Source organism: Durio zibethinus, chromosome 23 (genome assembly GCF_047325235.1).
Source record: "Durio zibethinus cultivar Kanyao isolate XHJ-2024 chromosome 23, ASM4732523v1, whole genome shotgun sequence".
Lineage (NCBI taxonomy): Eukaryota > Viridiplantae > Streptophyta > Magnoliopsida > Malvales > Malvaceae > Durio > Durio zibethinus.
In genome coordinates this window covers 3,501,981-3,521,539 of record NC_143184.1, presented here as the reverse complement: position 1 = coordinate 3,521,539, position 19,559 = coordinate 3,501,981, and the positions used below count along the sequence as shown (strand labels likewise).

Here is a 19,559-nt window from a genome sequence, read left to right as displayed (position 1 = left end):
CTGGACTCTTATAACAATTTCACTCATTCATAAGTGGCTAGGATACAGGAAAAAATAAATAAAGAGACCAAGAGAATTTCAGAATGTACTGATCAGTGATGCCAGCTGTTATGACATTTAGAATTAAACATGCAGAATTCAATCAATATTATTCTGATTTTGCCAAATTTCAGCAAAAACATGGAGAATTTGATCCTTATTCCCCATCACACTAAGTATTATTGTCTTCTCACATATCTCTGGTCTGCTGACAAAACCACTTTCCCTTCAATAAAGAACAAGACTAGAAAGTTCCAAACAAAACTTAATGGGCTAAAGTTTTCATTAAACAGGTTTCATTAAAATTTTAATATAATTTAATGCATCATCAACCATTTGCTATTAGTTTTCATCATCACCAAACTCTCCAGTCCTAATTGCTTCCTCAACAATCATCTTGTCTATTACCGCTTCGACCTTTGGCAGGATACTCATTTAGAAATTACATTATGGTGTGAAATGAATATCGATATTCTTCCAAATGTTAATATCAACAAAATTGTCTTCAGAAAATTGAGAGCCTACGGAACAATACACGTGAAGAAAATTTAGGCATAAAAGAGATTATCAGCAAACTGATCAAGTTTCCCTAAGAAAGACTCGAGAAATTAACTAAAGGTACATCAACTTAAAATCTGCTGAATTATTCGATTAAATCGCCATGATCAGATATAGATGATAATTAGTTTCAGAAAGGATAAATCAAAATAAAGAAGAAATTAAGAGGTAAAACTTTCAACCCTTGTATATGACAGAAGAGAGAGCAAAAACGAACATAAAGTTTGGTTTTTTTTTTTTTCAAAACATATTTCTTATTTTTTAATATTATTTTAAAATTTTTTATATCTCAAATGCAACGTGGCTATCTTTTTTTGCTACCTAGCTATCGCTGTTAATAAGCTTATCTATACTTGTATTTTATTTTCGTCCTTCCGTCACAGAAAGCTTTTAGTTGACGCATTCAAAAAATATCCTTTTGATTTGTAACAATTAAAACGAGCGTTTTACGCATTCTTCCTTATGGATTCTGGAAACTGTTTGATTGAGCAATAATGACGTGAGCTCATCAGGCTTGTGGCAAAGTTAGTTAAACAAATGGTTGATGTTGCATGAAATTAACTTCAAATACGACAAGACAATTACGTATTTTCATTTGACCAAAAACTTATATCAATGCATATATGTCTATTATTTATATACGCACTCCATTCTTTTCTTTTACGTTAAAGTTTTAGAGCTGTCTACAATTATTTGGATTTATTATTCTGTACACTACATAAGATTTTAAGACCGACCAAAACAGAAACCATACAATTAAACCATTTAAAGAGAAAAAGAAAAGAAAAGAAAAGAAAATTAAAGCTACTATAAACGGATAAACATTACACCAATATTTATGTTGTTATATATAAAATCAGGAACTGGCTGGCCAATAATAATTTTCTTTTACATATTATTGATTTTTACATTAAGCTTTATCAATCTATTGGTTTAGATTTTTTATTAAAATTTTTATTTAATCATTTTTGAGAAAAAATTTCACAAACTTCACATAAAGAATTTCATAAAATTTTTCTCTTTTTTTTATATGTGCATATAATTTTTTTATTGACAATATATGAAAATGTATGACTATATATAAAATGATAAGTCCCAACAATATCATATGTATGTATGCATATAATGTCAAAAGAATGTAGTATGTCTGTACATTTTTTTATGAAAATAAGTGTATATATTATAGTAATTGTAATCGTTATGTATGTGTTTTTAAGTTTCTTATTCTTAATTTGAAACTCGTGGATGTATAAAATAAAGAGTGTGCTTTTGACTATGTGGCCTTTTACCATTTTTTTGTTCATTTGTCTTTTTTGAGAAAGGCTGTCATATTCTTCAAAGCAAAAATGATTATATATTTATTATTAAGATAACACTTTGATTTTAATACAAAAATTTAATAAATAAAAGATTCATGGACCGAATATTAAAATTTATCTAACCCTCATCACTAAAAAAATTTAACGTTCCAAACTCACATTTAATTTGATTTTTTTTGTAATATGATGAGAGATATCTTTAAATTTTATTTAAATTTAATTCTCTATTAGAATAATATAGAAAACACATGTTCTCAAATCAACTTGATTTACTCATGATTTTATTTTGTGAATGCTTCTCACAAAGATCAAACTTTGATTGATAAAAAAAAAAATACTCTTTATTAACTAAATTAACTTTTTGTAGTAATATATACCAATTTGTTTTTAACCACTTGCTAGGAAAAAGTGTATTATTTTTAACATATTGATCATAAATAAATATACACCTAAAATCATTATCATTAATTTCCACCGAGTGTTAGTGTATTAGCCTCTCAAAGAATAAATTAAGAAATATCCTTAACGGTCCATTTATAATATATATAATATATAATGGAAGTAGTAATTATTATTTATTAATATGGTCCAAACGTAATCAATTTTGTGTTGGCAATGGCATGCATGATGCAGCACAGCAACAGGGAACCGTGATTTTGTCCATCACGAGGGAGAGAAAATTGTACACTTTTTTTTACTTACAAAAAGCATGGAGAGTTCGTGCGTCGAGTATATTTAAAATAAACAAATAAAAAGGTCGGTATTACAAAAGTAAAATCTGCAGCATGTGATAGTCCCATAATTCAAAAAATATTTTTGATTGTTTGATAACTTAGCGTTACCCTGACAAACATCCCAAGAAAATTGAATCATGGCCTACGTACAATAGTAGCCAATATGGTCATGGTGATTGGTTTTTTGAAATTGGAATGGATATGGTAAAACAACATAAGCTAAATGTGCACAGATATGTATATACATGACGTTCACGGCACGAAATTTAGGATTCTAGATGAATTTTTTTGAGAAATTTGTAAAATTTTTTATTAAAATTGATCAAAATTTATTTTAAAAATTAAAATGTTCAATCAAAATGCCACCAGTAATGTAGAAAAATAATTATTAAAATATCATTTATAAACAAAATTTGATCAATTCTATTTAATTGAAGAATTTTTATCAGAATTTTTAATAAAAGTACATATTTAAATAATACACAAAAAAAATTAAAACTTATATTTTGGATCTATAATATAAGACTTGTTAATTTATGGATATGAAATTGTAATTTTGAAATTTTATAGTGAATATAGTGAAATTTATGGATATATATATATATATATATTTATAATTAAACCTTATAATCCATCCCATAAAAAATTTATATAAGAATTAAGATCTACACAACCGTTAAATCACAATGATCCAACAAACCAAAAAAAGTTATTGTCACTTCTTATATTTCGAGAGTTTACACCAAGTGAAATTCTAATCTGGGCAATATCAACCTTCAAAGGAAAAAAATTTAAAGCTACATTAGTAATGTTTGTATGGATAACTACTATCTATTTCTTTTGGCAAGAAAGAAATTTAAAACATCCGGTTCGAAAGAAAACTCTAAATGATATCCTTCAATTGATTGTTACTGATGTGAGAGCTCGTTTTTCTTTTGTTATTTCCATGAATATTAATAATGTACAAAAAAAAAATCTTTGTAAAAATTGGAATATAAGACAATAAAGTTAGATTTGTTATAGCTTTACCTATCTTGTTTTTTTATGTCATTATAGTATAGTGTATCAAAAACATGTATGCGGGAAAATTTTATGCAAAGTGAGATTTGTGAAAGTTTTTATTCAAAATGATTAAATAAAATCGAAAATAATAAATTAAAAATTAAAAATTTTTATTAAATAGATCAAGTATATAAAATTTAAAAAATAATAATAAATTTTAATTTTTTTTAGATAAATATTTTTAATAAAAATTTTGATAAAAATTTTATAATTAAATAAATATTTATCAAATTTAATTTATAAATAATTTTTTTACATATTATTTATCTTCGCGAATTGTATTTCATCATCCGTTAAATTTTGGAATTCAGATTCTAGACGCTAAACAGCTAATAGGTGCAGCCGAGTGTAGCAGTTAACATCCCATCAAAAGAATGAGAGTGAGTGTTCCCTCATTCCCACTTACCCTTGTAGTTATCTGCACCAAATCTGCCTGATCACCTTGCAGCTTATATATGTTGGATCCTTTCTGTCATCCTTCTTCGCCCATACATTGTAAAAAGAAGCAATTTAAAAGCCAACGGTGCCTTCTGCTTTTGTTAATCAAACCATCAATTTCTCTTCCTCAAACTTTGATAGTACGTACTTATGTCCATTTTTGCTTGATCAGTCTTCTCTCGTAGAAGATTATTTAAGGATAAGGGAACTAAAGCCAATTGTTTAGTGTTCCAGATGACAAAACTAACCATGGCGGAGACCTTCGTGCCTTTTCACGGCATCAAAAATGACCTGAGAGCGAGACTGCTGTGTTACAAGCAAGATTGGACAGGTGGCTTTAAAGCAGGCTTTAGGTACAATGCTATAATACGCTTTCCGTCTTTGCCGATATTAAAAATATTCGTCATGGTCTATTATCTTTTCTTGCACTTTTAGGCTTTCCCTATTGGTTATTCCTAGTGACTCAACTCTGATCTTTACAGGATTCTGGCTCCCACCATTTACATTTTCTTTGCTTCTGCGATTCCTGTCATTTCATTTGGTGAACAACTTAAGAGAGATACTGGTATTTTAAACACTAAACTGATCTATAAAGATTAGTTTTAAATCTTCTGTAGATTTTTTTTTTCTCTTTTCTTCTGATCATCTTACTTTACGTGAAGAACAAAGTGAGCAACAGAAAAGTTTGTAACATATATCTGATCGATTTTGTTACATGTAAAATCTCTTCACCTTGTAATCTGCAGATGGAGTTATCACAGCAGTTCAAACATTAGCATCCACGGCACTTTGTGGGATTATACACTCAATAATTGGAGGTCAACCTTTGCTGATATTAGGAGTTGCTGAGCCAACTGTCATTATGTATACATTTTTGTTCAACTTTGCTAAAGACATACCGGGTTTGGGTCGGGACCTGTTTCTAGCATGGACTGGATGGTGAGCTGTTGCCTCTACTTTTCTTTAATGAATAATTAGCCATACCATGTTAATATTTTTGTCAGGCCTTCAATAGGATTCATTAATTAGATATTTAATACATTTGCTGCTATATTTGATAAAAGTTGCCTGGTTTTTTTTAATTTTCCAGGGTATGTGTGTGGACTGCAGGCTTGCTGTTCTTACTGTCTATCTTTGGAGCTTGTTCCATAATCAACAGGTTTACCCGTGTGGCTGGAGAACTGTTTGGTCTGCTTATAGCTATGCTGTTTATGCAGCAAACTATCAAAGTAAGAACATTTATCATGATCTGATAGTTATTTTCTACTACTGTATTAATTACACCAATTAAGATGCTACTAATGCAATTCGTGTAACATGGTGAATGTTACCGGAATGTGAAAGATTTATCTAGACCTTTTGATAGCTTTACTCAGATATAGTAGCAAGCAGCAACTTAAAATAAATCTCGTGTACAGGGCCTTGTGGAAGAGTTCCGCATTCCGGGACATGAAAATCCCAAATTGACAGAATTTATACCTTCATGGAGATTTGCCAATGGCATGTTTGCTTTGGTTCTGTCATTTGGCCTCCTTTTCACCTTATTAAGAAGCCGATATGCAAGGTCGTGGAGCTATGGGACAGGTAAGTTGATTTTCCTTGGTCACTTTTTGGATATATGGCATCATTTGCTTTGAGAACTTAAAAAGAAGCTTTTTTACAGGTTGGCTTAGAAGCCTTGTAGCAGACTTTGGTGTGCCACTTATGGTACTAGTGTGGACAGCTGTGTCTTACATACCTTCCGGAAGTGTTCCGAAAGGAATCCCACGTCGTCTCTCCAGCCCAAATCCCTGGTCCCCTGGCGCTTATGAAAATTGGACAGTTATCAAGGCATGTTTAACCAAGTACAATTGCCAATCAGTACTACATATACTCGTCCCCTTACAGGACTAATAAACTGACACTAGGAACTTGAAAAATGACAGGGCATGCTAAATGTTCCAGTTGCCTATATTATTGGAGCCTTCATTCCAGCCACAATGATGACAGTGTTATATTACTTTGACCATAGTGTAGCATCTCAACTTGCTCAGCAGAAAGAGTTTAATTTGAGAAAGCCATCTTGCTACCATTATGACTTACTCCTTTTGGGATTCTTGGTATGCAATAAGTTTCCTCCTAGTCTTTTTCCTTAATCTAAAATTTGCCATTCAAACAATTATTTATTTTGTTTAGTATCCTTAACATTAATTTGCTTGCTTCTTGATGGCAGACATTGTTATGTGGTCTTATTGGCATCCCTCCAGCAAATGGGGTCATTCCACAATCTCCAATGCATACCAAGAGCTTGGCTACTCTCAAACACCAGGTACAATACCTTCTTTAAACCCTCTGAATAGTCCAAATTGGCGATCTTTTTCTAAGAAAAAACCTTTTGTTCAGCCTTCTTTTATGATCAAAATATTTTGCTGATACTGATTTTTGGTTATTCTGTAGCTGCTTCGTAATCAACTGGTTTCAACAGCACGCAAAAGTATAAGAAGGAATGCTAGCTTGGGACAAATGTATGGACATATGCAAGAAGCCTATCAACAAATGCAGACCCCTTTAGTTTACCAGGATGGTTCAGCTCGAGTAAGATTGTGTTTAATTTCCATGACTACATAAAAAATATACCAACTTCTTGGTGAAACTAATTAAATACTATTATACATCAGAAATTTAGGGAGAAGTTGCAGTGCATATAAAATTTCATGAAGTGTTTAAAAAAGTTGACTACCGTGCTTCGATGACTAATAGATGACTTCACCTTTAAGTTCCGTGAGACAAAAGAAATTATTATTGCTGGCATAATCAAGCATGCTACGCTATGATTAACTAATGATATCACTGTAATTTTAAAATTTTGAGTTCAATAATAGTATTCTTCAAAGGTCTTTAAGTTAAAAAATATGATTATCAGTCTTCTGTTGTAATTAATTAATTACTTAAACTGTCTTAAGAAGGGACTGAATGAACTAAAATAATCAACCGTTCAAGCTGCTACATGTTCAGGCAACATTGATGCCTCCATTGATGAGACTTTATTTGATATTGAGAAAGAGATTGATGATTTATTGCCTATTGAAGTAAAAGAACAGCGTCTCAGTAACTTGCTTCACGCCATCATGGTAGGAGGATGTGTTGCAGCAATGCCCATCCTGAAAAAGATCCCAACTTCAGTCCTATGGGGCTACTTCGCCTTCATGGCTATCGAAAGCTTACTGGGTAACCAATTTTGGGAAAGGATCTTATTGCTCTTCACTTCACCAAGCAGAAGATATAAGATATTCAAAACACATTTATATTTTAGTTAGTCTAAAGTTTCCTTTGTCCTTGGCCATCTTGTATAACAAAGAAAGCTTTTTCTTTCCTGCAGAGTCCTTGAGCACCAACATGCAACCTTTGTGGAGACTGCTCCATTCAAGACAATTGCAATATTCACCATTTTCCAAACTGTTTATCTGCTTGTATGTTTTGGCTTAACCTCGATTCCTATTGCCGGTGCTATGTTTCCTTTGATCATCATGCTTTTAATTCCAATAAGACAATACATCCTGCCCAAGTTTTTCAAAGGGGCACATCCTTTTTATTTGAATGCCGCGGAGTATGATGAGGCACCTGCTTTGCCATTTAATATTGCCACAGTAAGATATCGTGTCCTACAATCAAAACTTTCCACTTGCCATTTATTACTAATCATTTAAACTTCCCCTTACATCTTTGATGTTTTGGGAATACAGGATTTAGAGCTAGGACATGGAGCATCCTATGCAGGGGATGGTGAGATATTGGATGAAGTTATTACCAGAAGCCGTGGTGAATTCAGGCATACATGCAGTCCTAAAATCACAAGCTCCACTGCGACGCCAGCAAATGACCCGAGAAGCTTTCAAAGCCCGCGCCTCCAATGTAGTCCACGTCTTAGTGAGTTAAAAGGAGAGAGAAGTCCCCGAGCAAGTGGAAAGGGGTCACACAGTCCAAGGGTTGGGGAACCAAAACCATCTAATCTGGGGAAGAATCCTCTTAACCCGGGATCGAGCTAGTGGGAATATTGTTGAACATTTTGATAAATCTGTTTATAAGGAGTTTTTAAATGTTCCCTCTTCCCTCTTCTTCTTAAAGCCCAACTTCATTTGTAGCAACAGATTTCATTTGCATTTCTTGCCAGAAATATATATTAGGGATCACCAAATTTGCAGGTAGAGAGACCTGAAACAATTTGTCGCTTGTCTAGTCAAACTATAAATAATATGTGATACAGTTTATTAATGTCATCCTCATAAACATATCATATCAGAAAAGAAAAGGAAATGGCAGATTCCAACAGGAAAATCTGTTCATAAGATGAAAGACAGAGTTTACCTAAATCAGTGTTTCGTTTAAATTAATCAGAATATAGATCATGAAGGAAAGTAGATGCACATCCAAAACACTCCAAAAAAATAGAAAGTCGTTTTTTAATAAATAATTATGACATCTACTTTAGCATAAAACAAAGAAGATAAAAGGATAAAAAGGGCTTCTAGCTTACGTAACTGCATCCACGCACTCTTCTAAAAGTAAAAGACAATCTCCAATGAAATGAAAGCTATGACAATAACTCCTGCATATTTAATTATGTATGATTTAAAAAAACCAGAAAGAGCAAATATCAAGCAAAAGAAACTAAAAATATCATAGTAATAAGATAAACCAACCCTGAAGATGAATATATTATCAACAAACAACAATTTTTATCACATCTTTTGTGGGTGAACATGACAGAAAAAGTAATAAGACTAGACATCAAAGTGAAAGGTTGAGATCTAATTCTTGATGTTCCTCTGTTTTGCGCTTTTGTTCTCCAATCTTGGAAGAACTAGGAAGTGTTGTAATATTGTTTCTAAGATGTGGATCCTCAGCAAAGTCTTCCCATTTGAATGACGGTGTCCAAGTTGATTTGGTTTCTTTCTCTTTTGCTTTCTCTTTCTCCTTTGAATCCTGCGACCGAATCAACATCTGGTTATGTGCATCTCGAATATTTCTAACCAAAGTGAAGAAAGCATTGATCTTCTCTTCTTCTTCTTCTTCTTCTTCTTCTTCTTCTCCTCCTCCTTCTTCAGCATTATCATCAATTGCTGGAGTCTCCTTTGTCTTTGCTTCCATATATTTTCTCTTCATCAAAAATGGCTATCGTTTTGTTACATTACTGTTTCTTTAAGAACATTGGAAGTTGTACTTGTACTAAATGGATTACTAGTTCCAAGAAGAAAGACCAATCAAATTTAAAAAAAAAAAAAGGGAGAATTGGGTAGTAAGGACAAATGAGAAGACAACCATAAAATGACCAAGCCACCCCCCTTAAACTCCCACTACAACTACCTCGAAATTGGACTTGCATAAATATTTTGGTAAATTTCTGTGTAACCTGAAGAATCAGATGACTTAATCCTAAAGGTCGTGATGCGTGAAATTAGGCGGCTTATGTCACTTTTGTCCCTCCAAAATTGATCCTTTGTAATAGGTAAACTTTTTTATTAATTAAGTTTAATATAAATTTGAGTTAAATTCTCATGTGATAAAATTTAGATTTATGATTTCAAAATCTCTGTTTTATTATTGAATCGATCGTTGACATATATTCATTTATTAAAGAATTTAATTTAGATGCTCCTTCTCTAAATAATAAAAAAAAATAAAACTCAAATTCAAAACAAAAATTAATTAGATTTTAAAATCATTTATTGAAGCATCATTTAATATTGAGTGGTATAAATTAATATATTCAGACAATATAATTTTTTAATTTTATAAACGAAATTAAAAAATATCACATTTTATTTATTTATGTAATCTAAAAATATATATCATTCTATTAATTTTATTTATAAAATTTAAAAATATATGTGATAGTAAACCAAATAAATTTTTTAAAAAAATGATTTGGCTTTATTTTGTTCATAGAATATGCAATTTTCTAAATGCTTTGGTGGACCCGAAATCCCGCACCATTATAGAAAACAATACAAATGAGGAAAACGCGGGACCTCAACTGCTTCGGCTTAAAGTTAAGCAATGTTGACCAAAATAAAATAAAATAAGAGTAATAGGAATACAAAATTTGTACCAAAGATTGTGAAAAATGTGATTCCTCATAACTTTTAGTCCCACCTTATTGTTGTTCTAGTGTTCTTTCTCACCCTTTATGTAAGCAGTTCCATCATCCTATTTACTAAAGATCCAAAGTGAAAGAAAGTAAACAACCAAAGTCATGGAGATGGCATAAGCTAGATTCTTCTTGTCTTCCTTTTTTTTATTTTTCTTTTCGACCCTTTTCCAATTCACTCTCTTTGGCACATGACAATTTGGCAATTAGAAAATGAACGTGGTTTCAACACAATATCAATACGCTGGACAACAGAAAAACGCGGCTCAATTTCTTCCGACCCAAATCAAATATAGGCCACTGTGTTGGACTCCCCGGTAAATACAAAACTGAACCTGTTTCTGAAAATTTTTGAAACAGATCATAATTATGAAACCTTGTTTAAGGGGATTTTTGTAAATTGAATTATCGATCCCTCCTATTTACTTTTCCAGTTTCTCTCTTCTTTTAACCCTCCTAGGCTGGGCCAATTTGGAAATGACACAATGGCAACAATGTTGGGGTTGGTAGAGGTGGCCCCATTAGTGGAGGCCGGGGCCCGTAAATCAGGGGGTGTTGTGTCCATGTCAAATTTACTGTCGCAATTGACTTCCAGCAATTTACATTCGTTATGATGACATCATCTGAGCCTGAACAATTGAAATTAATTTGCAGACCCTAACTGGACAAGAGATTGTTTTTGATAGAATTGGATAGTAGATTAATTTGCATTAAGACACTACAAATTAATTTGCCCAGTAATATATTGTGTGAATGATAAAAAGTTTTTGTCACTGCACTGTGAAAGACAGATAAACAGAATGCATGTGGGGGCCTGACAGGCACAAGTTGGAAATGAAACTACGATTAAGAAACTTGGAAAAGATATTAATGGGGATTTTAGCATTGTAGCAGAGTTATGGTTAAATAGGTAGAGATAAAAAATATCTGGGGACAAACGGAGTCCTACCCTTTACTCGTGAGACCACAAAAAAATACTGTTTCTGCTGTCTGAATTCTGAACAAACAAACCAAAACCACTCCCGTCTCCTACCCACCTATGTACTTCAGTCAAGATTTTTATGAAAAGCTTTCCTTTCCACGTTAAAGGAAGTGGATGCTTGACGCAACCCACCTCTTTTTTTTTTTTTTATATACTTTGTCTATGATATTGAATACCAGCTGTGATTTAATTTCAAAACCGAAACATCTTTCAAATGGGGAGACTGCATTCTACAGGAACTTCAAAGTTTAAACATAACAGCAGGTATTAACGAGATTGACCATTGATCACTAAGAACAAAACAATACATGATCAAACTCCTTTTGAACAAGAGAAAAAGTTGAAGCTGGTTAAAGGGTGAGCTTGAGATCTAAACCATCATCTTCTTCTTGTTTTTTCTTGTCTTCTTTTTTGTTGTATGGACTTGGAAAGATGATAGGTGGCCTTCGAAACTCAATCTCCTCGGTAAAATCTGCCAATTCAAAAGTTGGAACCCAACTTGATTGCTCATCATCTAACCTTCTTGTCTTGTTTTGCTTCTTCTTAATCTCCTCCCTTTGTCTGAGCTCATTCTTTCTCCTATTGCGCGCCTCGTGAAAATTCCTTATGAGGTCATAGAACTGCTCCATCTTCTGATCTTCTTTATCCTCATCTTCACCACTGCAAACTCGACTTCTCTTCTGGGTTGCCATATGAAAAAAAAAAAAAAAAAGAAAAACAGGGGAAAATTCAGAGCTAATTCAGAAATTTAAAAAAAAAAAAGGCTTGTTTTTTCCAATATCTGGTGTTTCTTCTTACAATTTTTTTTCTTTCAAATTTATCGACTTACTTATACAAAAAAGGGCATTTGGCCGAACTCATCAGGGTTGGGTTGATTTTCTAGAGAAAACCCTGGCCGTGGGGCGTAAAAGCAAGAATAGAGAATAACGCGTGGACTGATCGGTTCTATCACATCATGACATGGGGGAATGTTGGTGGCATGGTGACGTAAAGACTAGTAAGAAAGTTTACGTAACTCAGATGACGCAATATCAAACATAAAACAAAGGCTGGCATTTTGACTTGCGATTCTTGCCGCCGACCACACTGTTAACTGCCTTGATTTTGATTTTTTACCACAAAAGTCAAAACCCTCGTCCCCACAATCTCGCTCTCTCTCTTTCTCTCTCTCTCTCTGCTGTCCTTGACACTTTTTCCGCTACGGCCAATAAAGCATAGAATAAAATATCCTTTTTTTTTTTTTTAAGAATAAAAGGCACCGAAATTTTAGCAGCACGTACCAATCTTTATACAAAGATGAATGTAATCAATGACGGAGTCGCAAGAGGTTTGTGACACGAATTTAAAAAGAAATCTTAAATTTTATATCGAATATAAAAAAAATTATTAAAATATAAAAAAAGTTTATATTATTTTTTTTATAAAATTTTTTGTAAGATAAAATTGTGAAGTGTCAGAACGGATAATATCTCATAAATGTGTGAATCGTGATAGGTAAACTGATTTGAGATACCAAATAAATGAATGCCTGAGTTTTGGAACCGTAAGAATTCGAAGCATAAGTTTTGACTCGTGATAAGTGGTATCAGAGCCAGTCGTTCAATTTACACCAAGCGTCTCGATGAAGGTAAGCAGGGTGGTCAGCCTCCGTGACGAGGGCTTCACGACGTTAGGTGGAGCAGAATGTCACGGACCTAAGGAAGAGTCATGAATCTAACATCGAATATAAAAAGAGAGTCACTGGGATATAAAAGGGTTCACACCATCTCTTCCTTGTGAGACACTTTTTGTAGGACAAAATTGTGATATCATAGGGGCTAGAGCGGATAATTACTCACAAGGGTGTGAATCGTGACAGGTAAGTTGATCTGGGACATCGAATGAGTGAATGTCCAAGACCTGAAGCCGCGCAGGTTCGGAGCTTAAGTATTGACCCGTGACACTTGCGCATGACGAAACTAAAAAAAAAATCACGTATCTTTTACACAGCATTTTTTGTTTTTTTTTTCTCATTTTATTCTTTATTTTTACATCATTTACCTAAATCCAAAATGATTTGTACAATTTTCGATAATATATTATACGCTAGTTTTCGAAATGAAAAAATACGTATATATGACTTACTATATATGACTTACAATTTTCGAAATGAAAGCAAATACGTATATATGACTTACTATATATTATACGCTAGTTTTCAAAACATAAAGCATTGATGAAAAAATAATAAGGTATTAAAGTCATACCAGGTATTTTATCCTTTTTTTTTATTCTTTCATATTTATTTGCACAATTTTTTTATTCACTTAACAAATATACAAAAAATTTCATAATTAGAAGTTATTGTTTCGAGACATTCTTGTTTTTGGTAACAAATTTTCTTTATTCGGTTCTTATGTATTTATAATTTCTTATCACGAATTTATATGCTATAAGCTCAATATTTATCTAGATAGTTTAGTCATAAAAAAATGGTGTTTATTGTTATACATTATAACTTGTTTGTGACACGTGCGATGCACGAATTAATTTTATTTATTAATTAAAATATTTTAAATTTGTGAAATTATTAATTAAAATTTATTATTACAAACAAAATCAAAAAATTATATTAAAATATCTGTCAACAATTAAACATCAATTCACACTAAAATATTTATGTAACCAATAGATAAAAAAATTACTTTGGATCCAAAAGAAATTTCTTTGAAATATAGTTGATTCTCACTTTTAGATCTGTGTGATTCCAAAACCAATAATTAATGTAAAAAACCTACTCAAGTTACAAAAATATATAAAAACATATTTAAGTTACAAAACAGTAAAAAATAATCTAAAAATTATTGAATTGAAAAATATTTATTGAGTAAGCAAAACTTATTATCATTATTTTCATGAAAAATAATATTTTCTGGCATAATATTCATATGCACAATTCATGCTATCACTTTCTTAAATTGAGAAAAATGTGTTAATATAAAAGTTAAAAAGATAAATATTTAAAATTTTAAATATAGTAGCAATAATAATAATTATTCTCTTTACTTTATTTTTGTTTTCCACTTTTCATTTAATAAAACATTATAATAAATATAACCTTGCATGTTAAAAATCATTACCGATAAGTTTCATATGTCCAAAAAATAAGTAGTAGGATTAATGACTAAACAATTATTTGGCACCTAAGTAGAATATTCGCATAGAATAGGATTTTCATAAAGTTAAACTCAATACATAATACAAAAAATCTAATAAATGAAATACATGTATATTATCTATAAATGATATAAAACCAATTTCTTTATTCAATGATTTTTTCTTGGCATAACAAAAATATATATACCCCAAAATTTTGTTTTAGTTTTTGAAAACTATGATCTTGATAAAAAAAAAAAAGTAATTAAAATAATTAAAAAATGTGAAGTAAATAAAAAAAGAGTTAAAAAAAAACAATAATGTTAGAAAATAAAATTAACACAAAAAGAATTGACATATCATAATTTAACAATATTGATCAAACCATTAAAAATATTAAGAAATTTACATTAAAAAAAAGAATTTGAATAAAAATAATATACTTTTAGGATTATTAAATATGGAAATACATACTTCATATTTAACCTGTAATCAATGCAAGTTCAATCGAGGAAATATTAAAAGATTTTGAAAGTATAAAGGATATAATAAATGATTTTTTTAATTAAAAAAAATACACTAAATATTAAAAGATTATGAGAAAATCTATGAAGATATTGAAATTTTCAAATTTAAAAGAGATATATGTATATTATTGAAATTTTTTATTTTAAAAGAAATATATCTAAATTATATTTAATTTGTATGCTTTACATATAATTAACCCAAATGCTTAAAGTAATGTACATACGAAAAAGCCAAAAAGTTAATAAAACTATAATGATTTCATCGAAAAATATTTGATATTTAAAAGTTAGCATTTGAATTTTGGATTTGATATACATTGATAATAAGAGTTAGTTGATATTTTTGTGATTTAAATTAAGTTAACGTTTATATAAATTTGAAATATTAGATAAACTTAATTTTTAAAATTTTAAAATTATTTAGTAAATTAAAGAATTATCTTATGTATAGATTGTACATGTAAGTAATCATACAAAAATGCTTATTTGCTCGTACATTTAAAACTATCTTATGTGTCATCAAAATATATTGTATACATAGAATTTTACGTGAGCAAATCTTACAAGGTATTATTATATGTTGTAATATAATATTATATATGATTGATTTTTCATTTAAATCTTTATAAACTTTAATCCATAAATATATTTAAATGAAAAATTTTATCTATAAATAATATATAATTAGATAATAATATTTAAATTTTAGTATTTTATATCTTTATCTTCTAAAGAGAAATATCTAATTAGATAATTATTTGATAAATCTAGACTTAAAATATTTCATCAAAGTGATCAACATGGCTTATTAGAGTTTAAATGTTATCTAACACAAATTTTCTTCTTACTGTTATTTAGTTGTACATTGTTTATTTCATTTGCATAAATAAATAAACAAATTTATTGAGTTTATTTTCTTATTTGTTATTAAATCATACTAAAAAATATCTTAGCTTAAGTAAATTCCAATTAAATTTATTATGAATTAAGAAATAAAAAAAATATTATAGCTGATTTGAAAAAAAAATCCTACTTGATGGAGTGAATAATATGTTTAGTGAAATAGTACCTATCATATAAAAAAAAGCATGTTAGTTTCTATAGTAATAATAGACTAATAAAAGAGAGATTAAATTAATAGTAAGAAAAATACGTTTAGCTCATATGTTTTGTAGGACATTAGAAAAACTATATAACTAAGAACTACTAATAATAAGGGTTTTCCTAAAATTATTATGGTATTTATATCTTTTTTTTTTCACATTTTCTTAAAATATGAATATTAAAAGTCTATGACAAATATTGATTTAAATTTAAATTTTATTTTAATTTAGATATATCTAAATCTATTTTTTAAAGCTAGTGGATTGTTTAATAAATATTTTTTTATCTATAACTAATATATTTAAAAATTGAAAATAATGTGAGGATTATTTATAAAAAAATTAAAGATATTAAATAATATTTTTAAAAGTTTTGATAAATTTAAATAATCATATTAAGTGCAAATAAATTGGAAAAGATAAATTATTTTAAAATTAATTTTAAATTGAAATAAGGTAAAGTACAGGAGAAAGGAATTTCATTATCATTTAAATTAATTTTTAATTAAATTTTAAAACTTTAGATAATTTTATAATTTTTAAAATATATTTTTTATAAATAATTTAAAATTAATAAATATCTTATGTGTCATCATAATGAGAAGTTTTATAAATTATTTTACGTGTCAAAAAAAAGTTGTCAACATGAGCGTTCATGTCAACAAATACTACATGATAACTAGGTATGTTATTTTCTTATTTGTTATTAAATCATAATAAAAAATATTTTAGTTTAAGTGGGTTCTAATTAAATTTATTATGAATTAAGAAATAGAAAAAAATGTTACAGCTGATTTGAAAAAAAAAATACTACATGATAGAGTGAATAGTATGTTTAGTGAAATAATATCTATTATAAAAAAAAAATATGTTAGTTTCTACAATAAAAATAGACTAATAAAAAGAGAGATTTGATTAATAGTAATGAAAATAAGTTTAGCTCATATGTTTTGTAGGACATTAGAAAAGTTATATAATTAAGAATTACCAATAATGAGAGTTTTTTTAAATTGTTCTAGTAGTTATATGTTTTTTTCATATTTTCTTAAAATATCAATATTAAAAGTCTATAGCAAATATTGATTTAAATTTAAATTTTATTTTAATTTAGATATATCTAAATCTATTTTTTAAAGCCGATGGATTGTTTGTTTAAATTATATGTATCTATAACTAATATATTTAAAAATTGAAGATAATGCAAAGATTATTTGTAAAAAAATTTAAAGATATTAAATAATATTTTTAAAAGTTTTGATAAATTTAAATAATCATGTTAAGTGCAAATAAATTAAAAAAGATAAATTACTTTAAAATTGATTTTAAATTGAGATGAGGTAATGTACATAAGAAAGGAATTTCATTATAATTTAAATTGATTTTTAAAGAAATTTCATTATAATTTAAATTGATTTTAATTTAAATTTAAAATTTTAGATAATTTTATAATTTTTAGAATATTTTTTCTTATAAATAATTTAAAATTAATAAATATCTTATGTGTCATCATAATTAAAAGTTTTATGAATTATCTTACGTGTCAAAAAAAATAAGTTGTTCACGTAAACGTCAATGTTAACAAATATTATCTACTAATTATGTATGTTGTAATATAATATATATATATATATATATGTATATGATTTAATATATTTAAATTAAATCCCTATTAAATGAAAAATTTTGCTCTGCCACTTATTGTGAAAAGTCTTCACTATTTGAGAAGAGCCAATGTTGTTGGAAATTAAAAGGAGTTTAGATGAACAAATAATAAATTTATAAAGTCAAACTTTTATAAAATTTAAATGAAAAATCAACATTCAAACATTTAAATGAATAATTTGTGTATGATTTCTCTATTGATTATTTAAAAAGAAGAATTTGAATTTTTTGAACAAAAATGAATTAGATGAACAATCTATAAATAATTGATGACATATCTCATGATCATTTCCAAAAATTAATTTCATCCCTAAAGACTAATCAAAATATAAATGAGAAACAAGGCTAATTTTTTTCCAAGTATTGTGACAAAATCTATACTGATTATAAAAGTTTTGGTTATTTAATATTATTAATAAAGTGTTGAAAAAAAACATAAAAATTAAATACAAATATATAATACAAATTAATAAAGTTATGTTAATAATTTATTTTTTGAAAATAGGGTTATAAATATTTTTTAATAAAAAAAATTTCATTTAAAAAAATTATACTTGCTATCAAATTAAGAACTAGTTACCTTTTCTTAGGGGCTATTTCCAGGGAATTCCAATGTTCAAAAGCATTTGTAATTTTTGCGAATGCAACAAAATTTACATGAAAATTTTTTAGTGAAGTTTGTAAAATTTTTTTAAAAATATAATTTAAGAAAAAATTTAATAAAATATTTAAATTAATAGATTTGATAGAATTCAATATAAAGATTAAAAATATATAAAATTTTTAAAAATATTATTTATAATCTAAATTTTATTGACATTTTATTTAACAGTAAAAGTTTTATCTAAATTTATATTAAAAATATTTATATAAAAATATCTATCAAAATTTATTAATTTTTTTTTAAATTTACACACTTACTATATGTAATAAAATATTTTAATTTTAATTTAATTATTTTTAATAAAAAACTTTATAAATTTCAGTTAAAATTTTTCATCTATATCTTTTTCCTACCAGCAACTTCTTGAAAATTGTTGGGAAAAGAAAAGTGTGTAAAGTGTGACAGACATTCAAGCCCAAAAGTCAGAGATGATGAAAAACGTGAAGCACCCATGCGTCATTGTGCCTCTGTTATCAAACCTTTCTTTTTACCCATCAATTTCACAATTTGGGTTTTTTTTTTTTTTTTTCCCTTAAAGGAATAAGATTATAAATATTTTAATAATCATAATCTTTTACAAAAAAAATTTTGAATGAACAAAAAATATGTGCACTTATGATCCTTAAAAAAAAAAAATTGTGGAGGTACAGCTTTGGATGTCATTATGATCTCATTAAGTCTTATCATTGGTTTAAAAAAATGTGCAGCAAGTCATTAAAAGTAGCAGCAGACCATTAGTACTTTGCGTAGAAAACTGACAAAGAAGCCATCGTCAATGAACAGCATTGATTGTCACTACCAAACGTGAACCACCGTTCAAGTTGTCAGAAACGAGTTCTGTAAATACTCACTAATTAACTCGTAGAATTCCTGTCAGAGTTTAATCAACTCCAAAACTTGGATCTGAGTCCACACCGTTCTAATATTAGATTCGAGCTGCGTGCAGTTGACATGTTCGATTAAGTCCATTTCAATTAAATTTATTATGAAAATATTAAAAATTATTTTAAAGTTAAATTATAAGTGCATTAAATAAGGTTACATTTGTTAGGTTTTTTTATTCAAATTTATTTATTGACAAATTAACTTTTTGACTTTGATAAACTAGTTAAAATGCATACAATAAGTAAAAACATAATACTAGGTATTAACATTAAATATAAACCTTAGAGAAGACTTAATAATGATGTATTGACGACGATAATTTTA

General features: G+C 28.4%; 1 protein-coding gene and 1 pseudogene across 2 annotated transcripts; one reads left to right on the top strand and one right to left on the bottom strand.

Annotated features, from left to right (window-relative positions):
• The first annotated feature begins 4,876 nt into the window (after positions 1 to 4,876).
• LOC111313379 (putative boron transporter 2) lies at positions 4,877 to 8,453 on the top strand (annotated as a pseudogene). Its single transcript, XR_016332339.1, has 10 exons — positions 4,877 to 5,089; positions 5,241 to 5,379; positions 5,569 to 5,734; positions 5,814 to 5,980; positions 6,076 to 6,249; positions 6,363 to 6,458; positions 6,587 to 6,724; positions 7,093 to 7,441; positions 7,511 to 7,776; positions 7,873 to 8,453. The product of XR_016332339.1 is annotated as a putative boron transporter 2 (transcript).
• A 2,687-nt stretch (positions 8,454 to 11,140) lies between these two features.
• Positions 11,141 to 12,114, bottom strand: LOC111313378 (uncharacterized). Its single transcript, XM_022914047.2, has one exon. It carries the CDS (start codon positions 11,949 to 11,951, stop codon positions 11,610 to 11,612), a length of 342 nt encoding a protein of 113 aa, XP_022769782.1. The 5' UTR covers positions 11,952 to 12,114; the 3' UTR covers positions 11,141 to 11,609.
• Positions 12,115 to 19,559: the final 7,445 nt, after the last annotated feature.